This window comes from Trichechus manatus, unplaced genomic scaffold (genome assembly GCF_000243295.1).
Source record: "Trichechus manatus latirostris isolate Lorelei unplaced genomic scaffold, TriManLat1.0 scaffold00053, whole genome shotgun sequence".
NCBI classification, from domain to species: Eukaryota; Metazoa; Chordata; class Mammalia; order Sirenia; family Trichechidae; genus Trichechus; species Trichechus manatus.
The window spans coordinates 11,093,054-11,119,822 of record NW_004443989.1 but is presented as its reverse complement, the minus strand read 5'-3'; the positions used below and the strand labels follow the sequence as shown (position 1 = coordinate 11,119,822).

General features: G+C 45.1%; 1 protein-coding gene across 4 annotated transcripts in view; it reads right to left on the bottom strand.

Annotated features, from left to right (window-relative positions):
• BANP (BTG3 associated nuclear protein) overlaps positions 1-25,305 on the bottom strand; it is a 77,058-nt gene extending 51,753 nt beyond the window's left edge. Inside the window, exons 1-5 of one of the 4 annotated variants that reach the window (XM_004377749.2) lie at positions 25,172-25,305; positions 20,338-20,429; positions 17,403-17,602; positions 7,189-7,305; positions 5,340-5,515 (exon numbers count right to left, since the gene is read on the bottom strand). In XM_004377749.2, the coding sequence (XP_004377806.1) occupies positions 5,340-5,515; positions 7,189-7,305; positions 17,403-17,602; positions 20,338-20,429; positions 25,172-25,241 (655 nt within the window). In that variant the 5' untranslated portion in view covers positions 25,242-25,305. The remainder of the gene's footprint in view (positions 1-5,339; positions 5,516-7,188; positions 7,306-17,402; positions 17,603-20,337; positions 20,430-25,171) is intronic. The other 3 variants (XM_023732560.1, XM_004377752.2, XM_023732561.1) reach the window with 3 other exon arrangements.
• Positions 25,306-26,769: the final 1,464 nt, after the last annotated feature.

Genomic DNA, 26,769 nt, shown 5'->3' with positions numbered 1-26,769 from the left:
GGCTACTGACCTACGAAACACTCTGGGCTGGGCTTGGCACAGACCCATGGAACGCCCTGGGCTCGGCTCGGGACAGACCCATGAATGCCGTGGGCTAGGCTTAGGACCGACCCACAGAACCACCCAGGCCAGGCTCAGCATCGACTCTTCCCCAGTGAGACAAGACAATGTTCATTCAGCACCTATGATGTGCTAGACACACTGCACATGTTATAACAACTCCAGGACTCTCTTCTGAGGAAATCTGGGTTATCAGTGGACTCCATGCAAAGCACCATCACTCCTCATGTGCCAGTACCAAGCCCAAGTCAGCTGGCGAGGCCTGCACACACCTGGCGAAGCCCGCGTACTTGGTAAGGCCTGTGCACATGAATAATGTTCTGCACACATCCGGAGGGGCCTGCACACACCCAGTGAAACCTGCATACCCATTTAGGATCTGCACACCTGGTGAGGGTCTGCACACCCAGTAAGGGTCTACACACCTGGTGAGGGTCTGCACACCTGGTGAGGGTCTGCACACCCTGGTGAGGGTCTGTACACTGGTAAGGCCTGCGCACACCCAGTGAGGCCTATGCACACCCAGTGAGGCCTGTGCACCTGGTGAGGCCTGCACACACCTGGTGAGGGTCTGCACACATCCAGTGAGGTCTGCACACATCCAATGAGGTCTGCACACCCAGTGAGGCCTATGCACACCCAGTGAGGCCTGCACATGAGGGTCTGCACTCTCGGTGAGGCCTGCACAAATCTGGTGAAGGTCTGCCCCCTCTCCCCACATGAGGCCTGCAAACACCTGCACACCTAGGGCCTTGGGAGGGACTGAGTCAGGCCACGGGAGAGCTATCAGCCATAACTACACCACCTCACTCCCACAGAGTCCTTTCCAGGGACAGCATGGTTTCTGCCTACAGCATCCCACACTGTCAGCCACATCAAGCATCTCAGAGTCCAGGTTACAACTCTAAGTGCATGCCGCATGGACACACTGTGGGTTTCGGCTGCGTGCCCCCTTACCCCCGAGTAGAGAGCTTGTCATCGTTTGCTGGTTTTCCACTAGTGTGACTGAGACTCTCCATATTCAGCACTCAGCAGCCACCAAGAGAGACAACTAATGAGACATTTCAGTCTCTACCCATGGTCAAGGAGCAAACTAAAAGAAAGGAAAACTTCATGATTCACTGCTTACACCACAGCTGTTCACAACACAGTCAGCTTCACATCAATGAAATTCCTCAGGCGCAGCCCTCAACCACTGTCAGGAAAGTTTTCAGAGAACAGATTCAAGGTTATGAGCTAGTAGAGGGTTCTATGTTCCATCCCTATCAAAAATTAATTTTCATCTTGCTTGTGTAAAGATACACACAAACTGCTTATGAATTTCACAGGCAACACACTGTATGAAACGAGAGAAATAATTCCCACAACGAACAGTGATACAGACTACGTCCACATGGAATCCACAGAAGGGGAAATCCAAGGCCAATCCCCTGACAGCTGTCAGGCTGCATCACTGCATACGAACATCAGGGCGCAAACATGTCCAGGGCCACTCTACCCCAAACCAAACTATAACGTAAGAACGGGTGCCCACCTTTCTGTCTTTAGATATAGTTAACTTTGTGCCTGTAGCCCCAACACCCACACTTACTTGGAGAAATTTGACATCTTTAAGGTATAAAAGAGGTCCTGAGGTGGAGCAAACACTGCACTTAATTGCTAACCTAAATGCTGGCGGTTCAAACTCATGTCGTGGTACCACAGAAGAAAGGCCTGGTGATCTGCGTCTATAAAGATCACAGCCATGAAAACCCTATGGAGCAGTTTATTCTGTAACACACGGGGTCACCATGAGTCAGAGTCGACTTGACAGCAACAAGTAAGCTATAAAATAGAGTGATAACGTGGGTTTTTAAACTGGCAACTCAATAGAGTAAGTTCCATATAGGAGAATGACATAGAAGAGAAAAAGTAAACAGTCTTTGGTCTACAGCCAGGCGTTCCTCCCCAGAAGCCACATGACCTCCCGGCTGACTGGAGGGCAAAGCGCGTGAGCCAGGCCTGCTGCATATGTCCCACGGCCAAGCGTCCCCACCTCAGCTCACAGCAAGAACCACAAGAGCCTCTTTCTATGGAAGGGCCACGTCTGATCTCCTGAACTGCTTATGTCATGAGCCTCAACTCTGATTAACGAGCGTGTCCAAAAACATCTCAGTCTTTGGCATGAAGGACAGTGAACCGCTGAGCACAGACATGGTGTCCCTAATTAATGTCACATGCTGCCAATTCTGTAAATACATGAGAGTTGTCAAAATGACGGCCCCCTTACAGTTAGTGTTCTAGAACACCCTTTCATGACCACCCTTTCTGATGCAGGATGAACAATATCACTATGTGCTCATGCTCAAGAACCCACTTGTATGTTCTTAGACTATTTTCTCTTCATTAATTTGGCTTTATTTTGGTCCCTACCTTGTCTGTAACCCTATTCTTCTTAGCAGCCAGTTTATGACTACCACAAATAATGTGCACTGATGTTATCAAACTCCTAAAGAATGTATATAAAATAAACTTTATGTAAAATAAATCACATACATAAATTTTTAAGAAGTTTTTTCAGCAGGATTTTCTTTACGTAAGTAAGGCTGTTTTTTTGTGAACACACTTGCAACGTTCACTAGTTTTATTTCAGAACATATTGTATTATCAACATCCCATAAAACACAAAGAGCTCTCCATTCCTAGGCCTGGCAATCTCCCACAACGAACTGCTTCTCCCGTCCTTCTTTTGCTGCCCCGCGTAGCACATCACAGCTATTTACCATACAGGTCACGGGGCTTTGGAGCATTCAGAGGGCCAATTCCAGACAACAATTCAATTATACCTGAAGTACAATGCTTCCCCCATTAAAATTAAGTACACAACACTTTTGTATGTATGGTTAGTCGTTTTGTAAGAATTACGAAATCCGTACACAGTAGGAATTTTAACTCCTAATTAATTTGTCTAAATCCTTTAATTAATTAACTGATTCCATCCTCAATCCATTCTCCCTCATCTGTTTCTCTAGCTCAGTTGTCCAGCTTTACCTGGGAATAACCACATACCATACACTTTCAGTGGGGAGCCCTGGGATGCAACAGTTAGGTGCTCAGCTGCTAACCTAAAGGGTTCGAACCCACCAGCTGCTCCGCGACAGGAAAGACCTGGCAATCTGCTCCCGTAAAGATTACAGCCTGGAAAACACTACAGGGCAGTTCTACTCTGTCACATGGGGTTGCTATGAGTCGAAACTGACTTGACAGCACCTAACGATACATTTTCAGTACTTAACAAAGATGAGTACTAACGCCTAACCAGTCAACTGAAGAGAACTGAGAAACATGTTTCCTGTGCACTGTTCGGAATGACCAGGAGATGTCGTCTTCAAACAGACTTTATGCCAAGGCAAATGGAAATGCCTAAGCAAAAAGCTAGGACACAATGATATGGTACCTCTTCCGGATAGTAAAGTGACTCTCGATTTTCTCTAAGGTGCCAACTCATGCAGACCATTTGGGATTCTTAAGAAATAGCCATTTTGAAACCTGTGGTCCTCAAGAACTTCAGGTACTGAACTACTTTTATAAGAAAATAAGAACAAGCTGTGTGCTTTCAACCCTAGGCTCTTATGAGGAACAAAACTGACTAACTGTAAAGACAAGCCTCTGCCCTTCAGCACTTCTCATGCTAATAATGCACTCTCTAATATAAACTGGCTCACTTAGCATTCTCTGCAGCTGGGCCTATGGTTTCCAGTCAAGGGGAGCACATGGGCAGGGAAAACTGCTAGTCCAGTTCTCAGAGCCTCATCCATCTCATGGAAATGTTTATCAGATGATGCCAGTGCAGGTCAATAGCAAATCTGGTAGCAGAGATGTTAAAGGATTAGTTATTTTTCCAATATTTACATATACAGCAATCACTTACAGATGACTCCATCTGTCTCTGTATAATCTTCACCAAACCACAGGGTCAAATAAGGCGCCTCAGCAGATATTTTTGTAACATTGAAACACTAGGGGGACGTACATTCCCAAGGACAGAAGTCGGTGAAACAGACCGATTACAAAAAGTTTTCCTCCTAATGGAGTGATAACAGACTGCTTCTGAGTTATTACTTCTTTCTCCTCAAAATAAAGTCAAAATTAAATTTCTTTCTAATTTGCCCCAATTTTAACAACCTGTGTTACTCATCAAAGTTAAGTTTGGTGGAAACAATTAATTTTAAAAGTGGTTACAAAACTTTGCTCAAACCCTTTGCTAAGTAAGAATCGTTTCCCCCAAAGAGCATCATCTCATATTTAAAGAACTTAGACTCAGATAAAAAGAAAAAGTGATTTTTTTCTTTAGGAGTACTAAGTAAGCTCCCTCCAGATTTTATCCCCTTTTGTAAGTTCCATCTGAAAGTCAGTCCGTTGTTTTCCTCAACTGAAATATATTTCACATTAACCATATTACATTAAGAAACATAAATAAAAAGGATGAAAATTTTGGTTTCTATGATAACTCCTGACTCCCCCAAAGTATGAAGTTTTTTGTTTCTTAGCTGGAAAAATTTTAAACCAAATGAACCTCAGGCCTAACGTGAGTAACCTGACATATGTGGCTATGTACCAAAATCCACGTGGAAAAAGAACAGCAGCAGCTATTTTTCTCTGCAATTACTGCTAATGTGGTTTTCATCCCAGACCCTCAATCTACTTCTTCCAGTCGATGTTGACACTCATCAGACAGGTGAGAGGACCCAGCTTCAGAGCAGCAATGCTACTGGCAGTTATAAAAATGAAAAACTACAATGCCCATCAGCAGAAAGCATCCAGAACCAGATTAAATCACCAAGGATTATGAAATCTGCCCTCATTAATGTGGATTTTTACTACGTATGGAAGAAAAAGGAGGCCTGGTGGCACTGTGGTTAAGTGCTCAGCTGCTTACCAAAAGGGCAGTGGTTCAAACCCACCAGCGGTTCATGGGAGAAAGATGTGGCAGTCTGTTTCCATAAAGATTACAGCCTTGGAAACCCTTTGGAGCAGTTCTACTCTGTCCTATAGGGTCACTATGAGTCGGAATCACCCAACAGCAGTGGGTTCATTGGAAAAAAGTAGGTTATAAAATCATAAACATAGCATGTACGTTAACAGACACAGAAAAGGCCTGGAAGGTTGACAGAGATCTCTGGGCAGTGGAATTTGGGTGATTTTCACCATTGTTGTATCATATCAGTGTTTTAAAACAAACACATACTATTTTCCTGTACTTTTGTGACAAAGGGAAGGAAAGGCTTTGTGAGACTCACCTTCGGAGTTCAGGGTGATCAAGGTGACGTTGTTGCCAATGTTCTGACTTCCCGACTGCCCACAGTTGGACACAGAGTCGCTGGCCTCAGACCCACTCTCCCCATCTTCGTTGTGGCTGTCCTCTTGACCAGGTACCTTCACCACAATGGTGTTCTGCCGACGCCCAGGCACTGCACTGGAAGGGAAACAGAATGCCAGCCCGCATGGTGAGAGCAGCCAGACCACAGGAGCCCAACGCGTGCACCCCTTGGACGCCTCCTCTCCTCTCCTCAGCACAGTCCACCCCAGCCGGGACCACACAGCCTGCCCACATGCGCTCTCTCAAGATTAACAGCAATTTCATAGCAGAAAATAGTCTGGGGTTGGAAGAAACTGTACAAAACTTCAAAGTTTTTAAAAAATGTCCATTTTACAAAAGTAAAATCATAACTTGTGTAACTCAAGGCCTAGAATGTGCCTTCTGATCTCAAAGACCATGCTACAAATGGTGACATCTGAGTAAGACTAATGTTTTAGGGCTAAGTTCTAGGAAGAACCAGATCAAGGGGAAGTGCACTTGGAGAATTACACTGAACCGGTTCAATGCACAGCATTGGACATTCTGGAAATGACAGCACTCCTCCTGATTATCCCACTGACCAAAAACCCTGAGGTGGACTCAGGCCAGTCAAGAAACCCAGGAGACAGTCTTGCCACCATGGCAGCTCCTGAGACAGGCAATAAATACTGTTTGCAAAACACAACTGTAGCCATCTCCAGAAATCTCTCCAAAAGGGGGAAGGGCTATCTGGAAACTTCTTACTTGCCTTTTTAATGGCCCTTCCGACATTCCTTAACTTGGCATGCTGAACAGAGAACAGGGAAAGAAGCACAATTTCCGTGACTGCAAAGTCAAAGGATGTTTAAAATGATGGCCACAACTGAAGGCGGGAACTGCGGTTTCCATGCCTGGCTTCCACAGACCACTGTCCACACTGAATCTTCCCCTGGAAACTAGGCATCTGATGGGCTGCCCTCACCCAAATCCCGCAAGAAACACGTCCAACCTGTGTTCCTCTCCACTATCAGGCTTCCTCTGCCTCTGAGGACCAGACACACCAGTAACGCCACCATCTTGCCTCCCTCACTCCAACACATCTGTCCCTCAAGAATGCTAGATAAGTAAGCTAAGACAATCAAGACAACAGGAAAAATCGGGAGAAGAAAAGCCAAAATAGAACTCTGTGAAGACACAGACTGGGACGAAAGCACAAAAGTCCCCTCAGGGGTATTGTAGGAGAGGTGGAGGTAGACCAGGAGGCAGGCCACTGGCTCTGAACTCAGCTCCACACAAGGTGGGGTCTCTGCTCACTCTCACTTCCCAGCAAGCATGCCTTCAAAATGTCTTAAGAGAAAGGGTATAAGAAAAAAGTCACGAACTCAAAATGCCTGTGTCACTTCACAAATTAAAGGACGGTATCTGTGTACCAGACAAGCTGCTGTACAGAGACAGACAGACTTAAGTAATCAATGAGCAAGGTGAGAGGAGTAGCAGCTTCATCTTACTGTTGTGAAAATGCAAAGTGACTTCCCTGTTACACATGTGAACATTAGACACAGGAGTTCAAAAATGTCACGTCTCCCTTCACGTCCCGCACTTGGTCCACCTAGTAACAAGGACACGAGCCCTGGAAGTGGCACGGCCAGCCTCCAGGTAACATGCGTGCATCCCCTTCGCGCCGCCATGGGTCACAGAAAGGAGCAGTGAGCTCCGCCCGGGCCTCAGCGTGGGCTCGCTCACTTATTCCTGCGGGACTCGTCAGAGTGGCAGTGGCAGTGGAAGGTGGGGTTGGTGTTGTGGCTACTGACTTGCTAATGATATTTTCCAGGGAATCCGGTGCCCTGTTGCTCAAGGGGTCGTCCATCTTGGCTACAATGGCGTTCTGCCGATCATTGTTGAGTATTACTGTAGTCTGGGGGACGACGCTATGGAACAAAAGAATCACAAAGAAAAAGAAGACCTTAACACAACAACGTTCATTGCAAGGGTACACAAGAGTAATTCAATACAATCAACTCCCAGTGGCCTGCACTGACAGAGGGGGTGACCCCATCATACTTGGTGGAAATAAACTGGACACGGGATTCTGACAGTTTAACTTGCCTGACTGTTGATTAATAGATAACAGGAAAGTTGGACTAGGAATTTTTACATTCTGTAGAGTAGATTCAGTGAGCACAAGTTGTTACGGGGTACAGTTAAGGTTCCTAAAAGTCGTACGCTTGCATGATATTTTTACTCATTCCATCCCAACCAAACTTAGACTTTTACAATCGCTCCGCTTGTCACTACCCTTCCAGAATGCTGGTGCTCTGCAAAGAAAGGGCAAACACCCAGTAGGGACTACTGGCAGAAGAACATGACATTGATTGCCTCGAGATTTCACTGGGAAAGTGCATGAAGTACAACCAGAGGGCCCCGAGTTTTGCTCTGAAGCACAACTGTACAAGTGGATGGAACCCTAATCTGGGAATCATCAAACTCTTAACAGGCAGCCTCTTCAAGGGAGCAAGAACACATATAAATACACAGGAACCGACACCGCTTAATCCCAAAGCACATTGTCATTTAGAGTTTTCGATCATTACTTTTTTAACCCTTGGCATCTTAAACTTTGTTGTAAGATGCTGGGGAGGGAAAGAACTATGTCACTTGAAATGCAGAGCAATACTAACCAAGAAGAAAATATCGCTCTTGAATTTCACCCTCCAACAATCAACCTGAGGTCAGGGGGAGGTTGCTTTTAAATATGATGATTTTGTGTCCCCAGAAACACACATGGAATCTAGTCCAGTGTCATGCCACACTACCACCAACCACCCACACCCCAGATCAGGAGCAAAACCAGCACTGCTTCATATCCAAAACAAGTCTCAGGACCATGGTATGGTCTTCTAAAATACAAAAATAATCAGCTGCATTTCCAGCAAAGGCATAATTATATTTTCCACTCTTCTAGTTGTTCTCAAGTGGCATCTAAAATAATCCTCCAAATCCTCGCAACCTACTCACAGGCCTGGTATCAAAAGTAACTCAGGAGACTTCTGATTCGGTTACTGAGTTACTTAGAGACTTTTTGACAACTTCATGGCTTCTCACAGATATGAAACAGGAGACTAAGATAGTCTGTATGCATTTGGTATTTTCCCAGAGTGTACTCCATGGAACACTGGTGTCCCCAAGACCCTACACACATGTACATGCACACACTCTCTTGCTCCCAGGTTCCATGAGCTGCCAAGTAGACAATCATTCCCTAATGGAAATTTACAATGGACTTTAAACATTAGAGGTCTGAGAAGTCCTGAAGGAAATAAATAGATTAAAATGTGTTCATGCCATCATTTAGCCAAGTTGTTTGACTGAATAGACCTTTTTTTCCCTGAAGATCAAGGAAATAATGCTCTGAGGCAACCAGCTTCGAACTGGAGGAGGTGTGTCCCTACAGGAGGCCCAGGGGGGTTGTGGAAATGGATCTCTCTCAGCAACTTCATTTCCAGGTCCTCACCTTCCAGAATGTACTATTTCTTAAAAACGATTCCCTGGGGAGAACACATCTGGTCAAGGTGTTCTCATTCACAAAGCTCTTTTCCCTGCTTAAAAAAAAATTCCCACTCACCCGTCCACACTGACACCAGGGTGCCTTGACCAGGATGTGGAGAACCCTGGCAGCAAACCAGGGGTCAGTGTGAGATGCTGGTGTGGGCGTGAAAGAGTGAGTGCCTCAACTGTTGACTGATATCTCCTTGGGAAGAGAGCTAGTTTACAATTCTTTGCTTTCAACAAAACTGAAGGAAGACCTAGTTGAATCTTCAGCTCACAGATCATTAAAATAATTTTTGAGGTTAGATCACTAAGATTTTTGGCATGCAACTGAGGAACATTGCTATAATAAATCTCTTTCCTTTCCTAGACACTGGCTTGTATGAACCACGTAAAAATCAGAACCAGAAAGAGAGTCGAAGCCGAACCCTGTCTCCACCAAAGCAAAATGTCGCAACTGTCCATGGACTCAGGAACTGGAAAAGGGAGCCCCAACCACCTCTTCACGAGATATAATCACAATGCATTTTATTATTTATTATTAACTAGTTACAAATGTTTACACGGTTTTGAGAATTGTGGACTACTAATAATTGTAATGAGAACTCAATCCAGAAGTGTTTTTAACCCTTACAGCCTTATGGTCACAGGAAATAAATTTCTGTCCCAAAGGAGTACAACAGTCTTGTTAACAGGGCAGAACTCTGTGAGGGCAGCGACATGGAGACAGAAGTGAAAAACTAAAAAGGATGATGCTGTCAGTAGCCCGCTCATGGATTTCTTGAAATGGAAGGTAGAATTCATATTCTATTAGAAATATTTTAAAGGTATTGACACAGTTATACTTTTAAAGGTCAATCTAACAATGTGCCAGAAATTACACCTTTTTCAACTAGTGCAATTCATTGCGTCAACCTCAAATTATACAAAAGAATATTCAGGTTTTCAAAAGCTTTACAGGCATTATGTGAGCAATGGAGACCTCTTTCTGTGAAATGCATTTGGAAATACTCTGGGCTAGCTGATGAACAGCAAGGCACAGCCACCCAACAAGAGACAAGTAAGCAGGGTGCACACGGGCCCATGACGGGCTCCACAGACCCATGTGTCCAGTACAGGGGCTCTGCCTGAGGGGAGACACAGCAGACACCCACCCGGACGCCACTGGGCACTCGGGTTTCCAGGAGCCCTTCTCCAGAGGGGAGCAGGCAGGATTGAGAGATGGCCCCAAGATTCCACCCCTGATGTTCTGCCCTGTACAACCCCCTCCCTGAGTGAGGCAGAACTGTGAACATGGTATAGTGAGGGCATGTGGCAAAGATGAAGGGAGAGTCACCTCCATGACTCACATCAGGCATCCGTCTCTGCAACTGTAACAAGAGCTTCTCCTACTTGCTTTGAGGAATGAGCTGTCATGTGGGTGGGGACCACACAGCAGGGAGCTGTGGGGGGCTCTAGAGCCTGTGAGCAGCTCTGGCCAACAGCCATGGAGCTTGGACAAGGACCCCAAGCTCCAGGAAGGAACACAGCCTGGTGAGACCCTGAGCAGAGGCCCAGTCATGCTTCACCCCGACTCCCACCAGCAACACTGTGAGATGATCAGTGGGTGTTTAAACCAGTCAGTCTGTGGTGCTCTGCTCCTGAAGGGGGAGGGCTTGCAAATAAATCCCTAAGTGTGCAGGAGCAGCGCCTAGCTATAGCTCCTGTGAAGCCCCACCCAAGCACGCCAACAGAAAGTAACAGATAAGGAAGACCACCCAGTGGACTTGCTACTCTAATTTGTATTCTGGCCCTGCTCTTGCTGGTCATTGAGTCAATGGCAAACAAACAAGAGACGGAAGGCAAGAAAGGGGACGGGCTGAGTTGCAGGTAGGCTGTGCACAGCCGGGCCAGTACCCATCCTGGGAAAGGAGTTGGAGGGACCTCCCCGAAGGCTCTGAGGAGCGCTCGTCTCACAAGGTACTTCTGCGAAGGCTTCCCTGACCCCAGGAACCCACAGAGCTTCCACTGGGCACAGCCTTAACTGGGGTTCTGGTAAACAGCATAGTCCACAGCTGTGGTTTCTTAGATAACACACAAACCACCTTTGACGGCAACCTCAGAGCACTGTAAACACATCACTGCAACCGCTGGACTTGGGGCCACCACAGATGCATGAATTACTGCAAAGGGCCAAATGCAACTCTCTCCTCCTCCTAAAGTATGACGTGCAGACCAGCAACCTGGAGAAGCAGAGAACGGGTGACGTGGTGAGCAGTGCGAGAGCTGGTAGTATCGCAGATCAGGGGTCAGCCCCTCTTCTCAACATACGTGTTCACACAGATTTGGGAGCCACCTCCCAACAACGAGGCAACCGGCCACCTGTCTATAATACACTCTCAAATGGAAGACTGAAGCTTGACAGTCGGGAACAGCAGGCCTGGAGCAAGCTGGGAGGTATCACACACAGAGCAGGGCCACCACATCACTCAGAGGCCTCAGAGCAAGAGATGACAGAATAAATTAGCACTACAATCTCTTCTAATATCTAATGAGCAGAAGGTAGTATAAAACCAACCCCTAAAATAGCCAACTGCACCAAAGACATGGGAGCGACCTAATGCAATAAACTCCAAACCCAGCTGCCTAAGAAAGGAAGACAAAACCCTGGAGAAGACTGCACCAGGAGGCTCAGGCTCTACCCGCCTGTGCCCACCATGCTTGTTCATGAACGAAACTCGTCCTAAATCAGGAAAGGAGCAAGCTGATCAGGAACACATACTTTTTCTTCTTCTGCCCAAAGAGCTGTGGAGATGGCTGCTACTGAACAAGCCAATAACACAAAGCAGACTGAAGGCAAGGCCTGACTCCCACATGGAAGCAGACACTCTGTAAGAGCATCTGACTCTATGTGACCCCATGAGGAATGAGCAACCCTGCTTCCAGATACCCCAGACACGGAGAGGACACCCAGCACCCAGATTCTGGCATCCTTCTCTATGTGACCCCATGGGGAATAGACAACACTGGTACCAGATACCTCAGACACGCAGAAGACACCCAGTACTCAGATCCTGGCATCTTTCTCTATGTGACTCCATGGGGAATAGACAACACTGGTACCAGATACCCCAAACAAACAGAACACACCCAGCACCCAGATCCTGGCATCTGACTCTATGTGACCCCATGGGGAATAGGCAACCCTGGTACCAGACACCTCAGACATGCAGAAGACACTCAGCACTCAGATCCTAGTATCTACCATCATTCCAGAACAGAATGCTCAGAGGAAGACCTATCTTGTACCAAGAAGCCATGAGAGCTGCAAAAAACCAAAACAGCCTTTCCACGAATACCCTTCAAAGTTAAAAAAAAAAAAAAAGAGAGAGAGAGAGAGAAAGAAAAAAGACCTTCTGAGAAATAAAATAATCAGCGATCAACTTATAAGAAGGAAATTAAATCACTTCTTGATCAAATATTTCAGTTCTCTGTGGGTCAATAATCAGCTTTGAAGGAAGAAAAATAACAATTTTCCCCATCCACAGGTCTTACTGAGACATCTCTCTGAAAGAAAAATTTCAAAGGAAATCACTTTTTTAAAATGGTAACAAGTATTATCAAGAAGCCTCTAATTTATTACAATTGTTTCAAAATAGCAGAAACTCACAAAACCTTTTAAAAATAAGACACATAAGCGTATTTCTAGTTAACAAATCAGGTAACGAAAATAAACCAACCAAGCGCACCTGGGTTGGGAGTTGCTCTCCAAGAGATCAAATCGCCTGGCTCCACAAGACACCATTTGGACAAGCAGACACTATCGTTGCTCTCCAAGAGATCAAATCGCCTGGCTCCACAAGACACCATTTGGACAAGCAGACACTATCGCCAGATCTCTGTACTGAAAGCAGGCATGCTGGCCCCAGGCTGTTACCAGCCAATACAGCCACCCACGTGGCCTGCCACACAGGCTCAACTTGTATATGCTCTTCAAGGCCTCTGCACCTCGCTCCACTTATCTACCTGAGTGCACCTGTCCATGCTCGGGATCCCTTCCGTGTGCACTGAACATAGGCCCCTGCTGAGATGGTTGTCGCAAACACTGTCCCAGAGCTATTCTGATGTTGGCATTCAAAGGACAGGTGGACTACATAACTGACGCCCAACTTCACACAGAGCACTTCTGCTGTCTTCCACTGCAGGTATCTTCTCAAAAACACCTTTGAAGCTAAAACCTCTTGTTGCTGCACCTAAAATTACAATTGAGCAAAACCTTAATTTATGGTATGCTTGCAGGAAGAAAGGCACCTGCCCAGAAAAATGAACGTCAAGTCCATTTTTCTTGTCCCAAAGTAGCACACAGTTATTGGATGAAACTCCATCTACGCAACCTCATCAACATTTTTACTTACTGATTAAACTTTGGTATTACAGAAAAAGGTTTTCTTTCTTCTCTTTTTCTTCTCTTTCTGCTTGAATTTATTTAAAGAGTCTCATTCAGGTGTAGAATTTGGAAATTTAGGTCCAAAATGCCAGTTGCGGCTGATGGCAGTCCGCAGCCTCATGTGTCCCAGGGATGAGAAGGAAGAACTAAGCAGCCCTCTGAGTGGACAGCACAGACCAGGCAGTGCGGTTTTCATTAGAAATACCCAACGAGGGGAGTGGGTTTCTGTGAGCAGAGACACGGGGGTTGGGCTGGCTCTCTGCGTGACAGGGCCGTGGGGTGTCCACAATGGCATCCCACATACTCTCTGAGGGCGACACTGGAACCAGAAAGACCCTCGAGGTATCAGCACTATCCTGAGATGACACTCAGACTTCCCAGTGCACTGTGTTCCCCAACAAATGAAAGTGGGCCTTGGGAACCTGAAGTCATTTTTAGAAGTATATGACTTGGATATAAGATACTCTATGCCTTTATACTTCTAATTTTATTTTACATATCTTAGGTCCAAAATAAATAATTCACAGGAACATCCTATTGCCCAAAATGTTAAGCAATTTTTAACTGTTTTTGGAGACTTTTTCCTTATTATGTTCCACTGCTCACATTTAAGAGATACGGTTCTTATTCACATATTTGTATTTACAAATTAGTAGCTTTCTAATTTAAATATATATTTTTTAAATGGAAATACTAGGGTTAAGCTCTTATCCTCTAAAATTTCCCCTGAATTCCTTGTTGACCGCTTTCAACTGTCGGCAGTTTGTATTTCTCATTTAAAAATTATTCAAATCCATCCTATCTTAAATTTTGTCTATGAGAAAATGAAAAAGTGATTTTTCTTCTATTACTCTTAAATTAATTTTTATAAGCAAAGGTGTTATTAGCAATATGAATAAACCTCATGACTAATAGACAATAACAGCGTATTCCATCATGGCTTGATTTTATCTTACCAGTATAATTCTTTGAATCCATACAACCTAACTGATTTGGATTATTAGATGAAAGGCCAGTGTTGAGATGAGAAACCTTTACTTTTACTTTACCACGTGTTCACACACACAGAGAAAGCCATGGCAGGGCTCCAGACAGCCGCAGGGCCCCCTGGAGGCAAGGGAAGTGGAATTCCTGACCAGGAAGCCTGCCATCTAGGGAACAGAGAGATGGCGGCTCCCTGCAGCCTGAAAACACCCCCTAGCAGAGGAACATGACGAACCAGTCAGGGAGTGCAGACTAACATAGTGTAGATGGTGACAGTCTCTCGTCGCATCTGCCTTGGTGAGGGTGGCATCTTTACAATAAAATCAGTAAGAGAACAGTGAGGTTAAGGACCCCAAGAACAGACCCCTGTTACCTCCTTCTTCTCAAAGATGAGGAAACTGGACACTGAGACTCAAAACGCGTATACGGCTTGGGCAGGTCACCCAGCGAGCTCTGAACCTTGGGTCACCCAGAGGCCGTGCTCCTCCCCACACACGACGCTCCCTCCACAGATCTACAGATGGGACACGAAAAACACGTCGTTCCAGGGGTACAACACACAGCTCAGTCCCCTGGAATCCTTCTTCCTCAGCTATACAAAGGCACAAGCGCTCACCCAGCCCTGGCGAGAGGATCACAGATCATGGAAGGCAGAAGCGGAATAGATTCTTAACAGTACTTCCCCCAACTCATGAAGTCACTGAGTCGGAACCAACTCAGCAGCAACTAACAACAACAACTCATGAAGGTTACCTCCTCCAAACATAAGAAGTGACAAGTGACCGAGGAGGACTATCCTCAGAATATGTGGCTTCTTGTCAGCAGGAAGCGTATCATTCATTCATTGTCTGCTTCATCCCTCAGAATGATGGCTCCCCACGGAGCTGCCCGGAAGGGTTCTGAAAATCTGTTGGAACGTACCTGGCTGTCATAAACAGTAGGTACTGCTAGAACTGAGTGGGTACAGCTCAAGGAGGTGAAGACATCCTTCAGTGATGAGGCAGTCACACAATATAGTGTCTTCCCACACCAGCTTCAACAGTCCTCGACATTGATATGAGTGAAAAACATGCCTCTCATTCTCTGAGCCTAGACCCTTACTCGAGCTTATATTTATGCACAAAATAGTTTTATACAGTTTTAATATAGCCTGAATTTTCCAGAAATTCAGCTATTGTGTGTCTAGGGAGAACGTTACACTTGGTGTTACTAGAAGCTTCATCCAGAATTGCTGACCATAGTGGAACATTCTACCCCCAAGTGGAAAGTGGCCATAGCATCCGAGTCCCCATACTAGAGCCCTGGATCAGACACCTGGCAGCCTCCTGTTCATCACACCTAGAAACAGAAGGGTGGGCACCTGGCTTATCCCCTACATCTTCCAGCAGGGTCTGCCCAGCCATTTACATATGGAAATGCATGTTATTTTATCATCATTACTTTCCTTTCATTCTCCTTTACACTACACTTAGAGCATTATATTAATTTTCAAATTATAAATTATATTTTCTAAACACTATGTTTTAGAATAAGGTGTTGGGTCTTGTAGGGCCGACCTCACTGCCTGAGAGCCTAGGACACAGCCTGGCACAGAGACCACATGCAACAAATGTGCACTGGCAAAAACCAAGTGGTGATCTGTGACAACAAGCACAAACACAGGTAAGAGGCCCCGTCTCAAAGTGACATCGGGAAGAGCCCCCACCTTCCTTCTGGGAACAGACACCATATTCCATTACCACCAGGTGGACATCAGGCATGGAGGCCATGCGACATTTCAGACTAACCAGACACTTCCAGAGTGAAAGGGGGCACTACTGACCACTAACAGGCATGACCCGGGCTGTCCCAGACAAACCAGACAGAAGGCCACTTTGCAACTGCAGCATGGGAATGGGCATTCCAAAACTAAGGAGTGAAGGAGCCCCTCCTGTCCCTGCCCATGCCCCTAAAGTCCAAAGAGCACTAAGCTCTCTTAGCCACCAGCAACACAGCAGGGCAGTCCCAGCAGCAGGAGGCTGGGACAGCTCCGCTAGGCTGGTGTAGCCCCCTTGTCTGCACCCAGCATGCTCCAACCCCACTGCCCACTCCTCATATGGGGCAGGAGGCTGTGGCTCCCTTCATCTGCGCCCACCGTGTTCCACCCTACCACCCACTCCTCACACAGGGCAGGATGCTGTGGGTCCCCTCATCTGCACCCACCGTGTTCCACCCCACCACCCACTCCTCACACCGGGCAGAAGGCTGCAGCTCTGCATGTCTGCACCCACTATGTTCCGCCCCACTGCCCACTCCTCACACAGGGCAGGAGGCTGCAGTCGGTTCAGAAGAACCTCAACAGAAAAGCCCTCGGTGAAAAATGCTCAGCATGCATCAAATACAAGACAAATTCTGCCCACTGCCACAAATCTGATTTCTTTGTACCCAGGTGTGGGGGAAGGATAGAGGATGCCAACAGGAGGGATGATCCCTGCTGCCAGAGCCTCGGCCCCATGAGCTAAAGTCTCTGAGGCACGCCACAGACTTGTGATATGCCAGCAGGTCAACACTTTCTAAAATATCTTCCTGATCTTAACTAAACTTTTTAGGAAGCAAAGGATTCAAACAGTACAAAAACTAGTATTCTTCTAAGAGTAAACTCAAAATCTTAAAAATAAATAAATAAGCACAATAAAAACTACGGAACTGAGTGAAAAGTTTGATATACTTAAGAGAAATTTATAAAAGCTACCTACGAAGAAAAAATATCTAATGACTCACCACAGAGTGCAGAAAAAAGGAAAGAAGCTAATGTACACCTTCAAAGGGCCAGCTGCAAAGCAAAGCTGCCTCCGCCTGGCTCACATCACAAAGGAAAATGTGACAACGATGTGGGTGGAGCAGGACTGCTATCACAGGCTTCGTTTCAGCCTAACTCGAACCAGTGCATGAAGCTGCTCAGGCAAAGGCCCTCATGAAGAACTAGTCTCCACAGAGCCACAGCTGAGTGGGCAGACCTGTATCGGGACAGGCAGAGCTTTCCAGAAGCATTCTCTACAGACAGAGCAGCGGCCCAGTAGGTGTCCTTACCATCGCACTTTGTTGCAGGTCTGCGTGGCCCCAAGCGGGGAGCCGGCCACCATGGGGACTTGGATAGGGCTATGCTGCTTGTTGGTGACCAAGTCCAGCTTCTCCTCTAGTGACTTACACGTTGCCTCTAGTGCCTGCAACTTGGCTTCAATGCTATCCAATCGTAAGCAGATTGTCTGGTTAATGGAATACAGGAATGACTGGAAGTGAAAAAGAGAAACACTTAGAACAGGCATCCTGATTTTCAGTGAGACACTTCAAGGAACGCCTAACAGTGATTTCCTCATTTCAGCTGCATCTATGCCTGCAGTTCAACCAGCCCTTTAGTTACAAGCCAGAAACCCTTGAGTAAACAAGTTGGACCTTTTTTCTTTAAAATGTGAAACCACTTAATCATGGCTTTACTTATATCTGCAGCTGCAATTCTTAATTATGCTTTAGTCCATATAATAAAACACCTGGGTAATCTTTAATATGTTATTACATTAATCAGTAAATTTACACACAAAACTACCCAAATATTTCCAGTCATGAAAACAGATTACATTTAAGATCAAAACAGCCTGAAAAGCCCCGGCCATGGCTGAGCACATTCACATTTTGCCCAGATGCCTCAAAAGGCAGCTAGATCGTGCATTTCATTTGATCTGGGCATCTGGTTGTGAGGGGCCCTTGGAGCTTCTTGAACAGCAAGTCTGCCACCTAGTGGTCCAAATCAAGCAACGTTTTGTGTTAGGTCATTAAGTCTCAACTTCTAACTCAAATTCATCCTAGTTCGTCGGGATATGCATTACTCCAAACCTAGGAAACAGATCAAACATGCAAAATGGATGGGAAAGTATTTAACGTCCCCCGGTTCCCACTGCTGCCACAAGTCAACGGGAATACAGGTGGAAATGCATCTATCCTGTAAGAACTCTACAATGCAACAGAAACCTCCTAGACTGGTCTCCAGGCTCACAGGACTCAGGTGCTCGCCAACAGCAGGTTCCTAAAGTGTCTCCTCGCTCAGTTTAGCTGCAAGGTGACATCTGACTTGAAATGGAATCTCTGAAAATGATCAAGAGTTCATTTCGTCTACCCCTCTCCCTCTCTGCCCTCCACCTGGAAAAGTGCAATGTCTAAGGCAGACCCATTGGAGGGAGCAGACGAGGTCTCTGTGGGTCACTCTAAGCCACTCTGGGTTGCAGACATCAGGTGAGGGGAGAGATGCCTGTGCTTCCACCTGACTGTGGGGGACCTCCAGCACTTGACAACATTCTGTACCCCTTTCTACTCTGAGTGGATCTGCAGAACATCAAGAAGACAGCAAGATCACACATTGGACCTGACAGCTGACATCAAGGTCTGGGGGAGAAAAAAAACGATATTCTTATTCAGTGAGTTCACAACAGATCAAGCTTATCTTCTTAAGACGGTAAGTGCATTTGTGTAGTTTCCTGGTATAGGTGGAAGTGAAGGCCATCAATGAGGTAACTAAAATCTAATGTCAACCTCCACTGCTGACCTCTCACCATTGCAAAGGTGCAAACAATGAAGTGGCTTTGAGGCAGTGTATAAAAGAGGAAAACCAGCCAGTCAGGACAAGATTGGTTGAACCATGTTCATGTGCTGACATTCGATCATCTTTAACTGACAAAAACGGCAATTTCACATGGTTTGACCTGATAGAAGTCATCTTGAGAAGCAATTATTGATGAGTGAATTCTTGAGATAAAACTACTGTTAACTCCACCATCTTTTATAATTTGAAGACGCCAACCATTTGTCTCCTAAATTCTTTAACCACAATAAAACTTTATTATTTTAATTCTGAATTAGAAATGATTCTGTCTGGGGTTTGGGTGATAATTACTGATATATATGAATAAAACAATTTACCAAACAATAACTCAAAGAAGCAAGCAGAGGGTAATAGTATTTTTAAATAAGTCTTTAACATACAAGTGGTATTAACCATAAACCATTCAAATCTATTCATTAAACATTTTTGTCAATTTGGTAAGCAATTTTTTTCAAATAGTACACATAGCTATACATGTTTAGCAGTATTAAAAATGCAGCCCAATGCCAAAACTATTAACAATGGGACTGGAAATAAGGCAGAAATGCTTTCATTTATTTACTTTATATGTTTCCATATTGTTTAAGTTGTTTACAACAAATGTATCTTTTGCGATAAAATTATAAAAATATTTTATTTTAAAACATAACATGGAATCACCATGAGTTAGAACTGACTTGATGGCAACTAACAACAGCAACAACTAACGCAGCCACTTTCTAACCAACTGGTCTGAAATAGAAACTTTACTATGAATATAGTTTTAAATCACTCCACACATGTTTAAGCTTATGCTGCTTTTCCCTGCTAATAAAATAAATTGGATATTTCTAAATAGACACCCTGTATAAACAGAGGAGCCCCTGGGTGGCTCAAACAGTTAACACACTTGGCTGCTAACCAAAAGCTTGGCTGTTCAGGTCCACCCAGAGGCCTGCAATTATATGAAAAGTTTACTTTGATTCTCATTTGCACTGCTTTCTGAAGTTTCTCCTATTTGCTGATATCTTTCTCTGACTCTGCAAACAGTAGGACCAAACAAGTAAACTCAAGGATCCAAAAATAACTGACTGACTGAATTGGTGGTTTCCAAGAACACAATCTAGCAGATTTTAAACTTTAGGTCATTCAAATGCTAATACAAAAGTACTTCTTCCTAGTGGAAAATATTAGTCAAACTAATTTCTTACTTTCCTTCCACTCACAACAAGTGGCTTATAGATAGGTGGCTTCGTAGCGTGCCAATGGGTGCAACACAGAGAGGCCCCGCTGGGCAGCAGCCTCAGTCTACACAATGTTTATTCCCCGTAAGTCCAAAAGGAGCACGCGGCTTCGTCCACCATCCACAATAAAACGTAATCATATCTTTACCTTTATGGAGGGGTCCTGGCAATTGATCTCTAGACGCTGGCGTTTCAAAGCAGGTTCATCTTCATCCGTCACTACATGATTCTCCAAGACAACTGGAATTGGTGACAGAGACTGAGAGTTAGTCTTTCATTTGAAAGGGTCTACAGAAGAGTCTCAGTACTAAGAGAGCAAACAGTACTGACGCCTAGAGGTTACAGAAGGGTCTCTATGCTAAGACGGCAAACAGTACTGATGCCTGGGGGTTACAGAAGAGTCTCAATGCTAAGACGGCAAATAGTACTGATGCCTGGGGGTTACAGAAGAGTCTCAATGCTAAAACGGCAAATAGTACTGATGCCTGGGGGTTACAGAAGAGTCTCAATGCTAAGACGGCAAACAGTACTGATGCCTGGGGGTTACAGAAGAGTCTCAATGCTAAGACGGCAAACGGTACTGATGCCTGGGGGTTACAGAAGAGTCTCAATGCTAAGACGGCAAATGGTACTGATGCCTGGGGGTTACATCTCTAAACGGCACAACTGATTTTAAATGCTCTTTTTACAGTTTAAACTTAAAATTCTCAGTCAGGCAGAAAATAGGATCGCTCCTTAATCCCAGAAAAAAACTGATACCAGATACATGATTTCCCTAACGTACCACTGAGCCATCCTAACATCCGAATGACAGGCTTCTTATTGGATGCTCTACAAAGCCACCTGCATGAGTGGCTGCATGAGAAACCCAGGTGATGATGATGTCTTCTTCCCAGCTGTAGAGTCAAGTCTTGTCTGCTGGCTACCTCACTTGAAAAGCAAAACCACTCTCTGAAAATTACATTTTCTTATATGCTGATAATTAAAATAATCTTACCATGCGAAATTAAAGAAACCTGTCGCTCCCCACAGTGCAGCTGAAATCAAACCCCGCCCCCCGCCATCAGCACCTTCCTGTTGCTTCTCATGGCTTCCATAAGGACACACAACTCAGCCACTCAAGGCCTGTCACCCTGGCCCCGACCTCCTTCCTGTCATCTGAAACTGACCACAAAAGCAATATGAAAAATAACCATAGAATCAAAGCCCAAAATCATCCACAATCCCGGCATCAATGCAAACTGCCTTTCTCTCTAGGATACTGTCTAATCTTTTTCCCTAGAATTATTCAATTGTTTAAAGTTATGTATTTACAACTATAGACAGAATTTTATATTCACCCTTTTTTACTGAACATTGCACCATACATGTTTTTCCACTTGTCTACAGTATGTTTTTCTTCTCCTCTTCTGGCCTGGGGTAAGCTACACCATCTGGTGTGATTCTCTTCCAGACACACTCACACATGGAGACAGACGTGTAACATGCAGAAGGCAGGGGCAACCGCATGTGATCAACAGTTGTCCTGCATCTTTTCTGTTCACTTAGCAATATAACGCAGACATCCTCCAGGTCACAGCTTTAAGGCACTCTTTTTCACACTAAGGCCACTTTGTGAATCTATTCTACAGAAATGAGTACCAGTATCTAAGCAAAGATATGTGTATGTGTGTGTGTACACACATACACATGAGAGTGTGGAGACTGTAGCACTTTCAGCAGAAACATGCAGGTCCCTGCCTCTCCATCCGCAGGGGAACAAACCATGGCATGTGCATGCTCTGCAACATGCTCTACCTTTCAAGTGTTCCCCCACTACAGTCAAATGGGATTATCCCACTGTGGCCAGACTCTGTCTGCTGTACTCTGACAATGCTATGTAACTATGCCCCAGCTCATCCCCCTCCAGCCTCCACATGCCACACTGCCCCAACCACCTCCACTGAGGGAAACCCACCCACCGTCCAGGACCAACTCAAGTGCCACCTTGTTGGCAAAGTCACTCCCAGAAGAGCTGGATGTCACCCTCCTCTCACTGTGATGCCAGCAGTGTTAAGCTGCCTGCCCCAAGCAGAACCCCCTCTCTCACATCACCCCTGCCAGGCTGCATGCAGGCTTGGCAGGGCACACCTTCTGGGCACTCGGCCTCCTTGTCTGTCACGGGAGCATCAGGGCACGCACGCACAAGAAAGGCAAGCAACAGACACTTGTGGTCCTGCCCCCACCACAATCATAGCAAATCACTCTGACAGGTTTTATATGCTGAGTTTCCAAATAAGATATCGCTCTAAAAAAAAAAAAAAAGAGTGACGAGGGCTTTTCTTTTTAAGCCTGTACGTACGTGAGCGTGCACCTCGGAACTCTACACTATAAAGACTTTTAAATAGTCCTACCAGTCTAACATGAGCCTCTCACAAGTCCTAGGCAAAAGCAGGAAAATCTTACCTACCTGAAGGTAAATCATCCCAAACTCTACCTTGCAGAAACCAGCCAAGAACCAAAAGTGACAGGAAGCATACCGCAGACAGTAAAAACCCATACCTACAGGGTCTGGGGCTTGCCGAAAGACAGCTTCTCAGGATCTGATCCAAAGTCTACTAACTCTCATTGGAGACCAATTATACCAGGACTAGGAGAATGGAGAGAGACCCTAACAAACATTTTTCCAACCTTTTCAATTTGCTGGAAAAAAAAACAAAAAACAAGTCCAGAGAGGTTAAGTGACTTGTCTGGGGTCACACGGCTAGTTTCTTTGTAACTACAGAAAACAAGAACTCACACCCCTTGGCAACTGGAAGTCTCTTGAGGTTGTAAGCCAAGAGCAGCAAAGTGGACATGTAGAACAAATGTGGCTGTGGTGAAGGACAGAAGGCAGTGGATGGCAGGGGACAGCGATTTCCTTCTCTGTTCTCTGCTATACTGTGCATGCACTGCTTGTTCTAATTCTGTGCTCCTAGCGTTTAGAATTAGAGCAAAGAACTTTATAATGCTCATGTTAAAGCCACCATGCTCAACTGGAATGAGAGGCCTGATGGAAACGACGACCTCGTGTGTGTTCAGACAGTTATGGTCAGCACACACGCCAACGCTGAGAAGAACCTAAGAACATTTTGTTTTAAATGGAAATAAGAAAAACTCGAAGGACACATATGCTGACAACTTGAAAGCACTTCTATCTCCAGGATTATGGGAACTGTTTTTATTTCTTCAACTTACTTGGCTATGCTTTTAAACATATAGTTTTTAAAAAATGTTTTTAAACATATACTTTTAAATTTGCAAAGTTTATATTTTAGAAATGAGGACCAAAACATCTTCCTCTATTGCCCACTATGGAGGCATGCGGGTGTGCTGCACCACGGTATGTGCTGGGTGTGTGCACATTCTCTGGGGCCTGAGTTCACAACCTCTTGGTCTCTGCAGGCCTCAGAGAGCCTTGTGCATAGTAGGTTTTGATCAAACACTCAATAAATTGTAGTTTCCAGTTATTTAAAGAACAGAGATGGAACCAAATGAAGATTAGAAATGATTTCTCTAAGTTTTTTGAACTGTAGTCTACAGAGAGTTAATTTATTTGGGAAGTAAGCTGTCAGAATTTTAATCGTTCTAAAAATGCTTAAAATTTATGGACCTGGAACATTTTCCCTCAAACATTGCTGGGTGTGTTTTCTAAAGGCATCGCATTAGCCTAGCAAAATATTAACAGGGATTTTAAAAATCATTACGTGCAGTGATAGTCCTTTTTATAAACAATTCAGAAGCAAAATAAAATTCTGAGTACAGAACAGTATTCCTAAAACATTATCTTTCTATTTCTTTGTGACTGCTCATTTAATTCCAAAGGTAGTTCTAATACTCTCCCTTTCCATACCACAACTCATTACCAAATGAAGTTTTTAACAGGTAACAGACCAAAGAGAGCACACAAAATAGACATGCTTTCTTATGAGATCTCTGAAAACACTCTCTTTTCTGTGGGGGGGAAAAGACAGCATTTCAGTTCTAATATTCCAGAAAGAATAACCAAGCAACCAAACATTCAGGACTTAATTATGCAAGCTTGTCACTTTAAACTTAACAGAAATATAAAACACATAAAACTTTAAGGTGAAAAAGGAGAAAACACATACTAAGAAACCTTTTTATAAAATAACAAGTGTAAACAAAGCTTTTTCATAAACAAAGTTCCTAAAATCTAGAGTTTCATTTCTAAAGGGTTTCCTTAAAACAAATATTTAGTTACAGTTTCAAAGTAGATTTGTGCCCACTACCAGCCTCAGCAAAAGCATAGGGAAAATGTTGTTTGCACACATAGTAGGTGGGAGAATAAATTAATAAAACCCTTCTGAAAAATCTGTCAATGTCTTATCAAAATTTTAATGTACACAGCAATTCTACTTCTGGGAACTTACCCTGCAAAAATACTTGACAAGATACATGTGCAAGGATCTTTACTGCAGGGATGTACATATTTAAAAAAAAAAAAAAGCAAACAATGTAAACGGCCATCTGAAAAGAAAGAGCTCAAAAAATCAGGCCCATCTCTAAATGGAAAACTATGAGGTCATTAGAAAGTGAAGCAGACTTCCTATGTACTGATGATGGTGAGGTATCCGTTATCTTACAGCACTGAGTTGTAAAAGGGGAAGTTGTAACGAGGGCAGCTGTAGGACACATGTCGCATGGTCCCAAGGCAGGCTCAGGAAGAGGGGTACAGAGGTTGCAGGTGTGTGCATACATTAAAGGGGGGCCGGGGGCTGGAGCACTCCACATTGGGGAACATATTTCAGGCTGGGTTGTAGGAGCGAAGAGCTGCGGTGCTGATGCTGCTCACATTGCTATGAATCGAGTTTTTCATGAAGTGCATGCACTGCTTGTTCTTTCTTTTTTTATTTAAAGGAAAGAAAACTATCAGAACCACTTTTGACTTTTTAAAGAATATAGAGAATAAACATGTCACCTATTGTCCCAAAGCTCTGTACCTGGGTGATCAGGACTCAAGTCTTCGACGGCAATCTGAACCACGTCTGCCAGGTCCTGTTCTGACATCATCCAGAATGCACGAAAGGAGGCTAGTCTGTGAGCAGGAGTCAGACACACAGTGTGACTGGGGTTTTGTCACCTACAAGACAAAAGCTGAGAAACGGGGGGGAGAATGAGCAGGTGTGACATGTGTGATGGTGGAAAACACCAACCACGTGCACCAAAGAGGACATCACGAGACTACAGGGCTCTTCTTGCCCTAAACCACCAAGAGGCTCATGGTCGTTGAAAATTAAGCAGCAGCTCAAAACAGGGCTCATTAGCTCTTCCCTTAACCACTAGACTAGCCTCTTTCTTGCCTGACAGCCTTCCACTTTTACAACGCATTCCTCCTGCCACATCCAAAGTCACCTCCTAAAGCTTGAGCCCGTCGCCTCCAAGACCTGTCTCCAGTGGCCCCTGCTGCCTCCAGAGCATGGAGACACGCTCCTGCTGCACACACCAGGCCCCACAAGACCGGTGCTCCAGCCCCATGGCTGCTGGTCCCCACAGTGGTGCACCCTTCCAGCACCGCAGTTCTACTCCAACAGGCCTCCCACCTGGGCCATTCTTCACCCTCCATCTTGGCACCCTCTGAAGGCCGGAGGCAGAGCGGCAGCACCTCTATTTAGCTTTCCCTTCCCCTGGAGGGTGGCACTATCACGTGAGCCTGGCCAGGGGAACTGTCTGTCCTGTACATGAAACTGCACCTTCCAGGGCAGGGCTGCCCTGAACTGATGTCTCACCCCTGAGCCTGGCACTCTGTCTGGAGCAGAGCCGATCACTTGCTTCTCACACAGGTAACACTTTGATTAGGATCAGAGAGACCTTGTTTTCCAAAATAAAAACAAGGCATGGCATTCAAAATGTGGTCTCTCAATACGGATCTAAACATCGTACTTGAAAACAGGCCCTCCTGGAGCGCTCAGGACTCGCTGCTGTCACCGTCACAACACTCTTCTCGTATTTCACCTTACATCCTGATCATGGACGCGTGCAGCTTCCCCTCCACAACATGCTTGCTGCCTGCAACTCCCACAGGGGGAGAAGACCGAATCCAGCTGCAACTCCTTGGTATGGTCTGGAATGATACATACCAAGCTTGATACATACAACTTCCACAGGGGAAAAGACCAATCCAAATTTTCAGATCAATGCTGCGGTGTTCATCCTTCAACCTCAGCAACTGCTCCAGGGAATCACTGTCAGGCAGGACCTCTGTCAACCGATTCAGGAGGACCTGTCAGGCCTGACAAGGGTAATAGTAACCTCAGAGTGTCACGAAATCACGTGGTCATGCGGAATCCATACGTGAGTGCACACGAACTGGTGGTCAGTGTGAAAACAAAGCCACTTACGCCATAGCTCAAAGAATCAAAATCAAAGGTGACAAGAGGGTAGACTAAACACCTTAATGAAGGCAGTATCCCTCAGTTAGACAATACCACTCAACCGACCTTTCAATTGGTGGATTTAAAACTTTTTGGGTTACAGATAGCTTTGAGAATCTACTAAAAAAGTAGGGATCCTTTCCAAAAAAGAGCACAGACAGAAAATT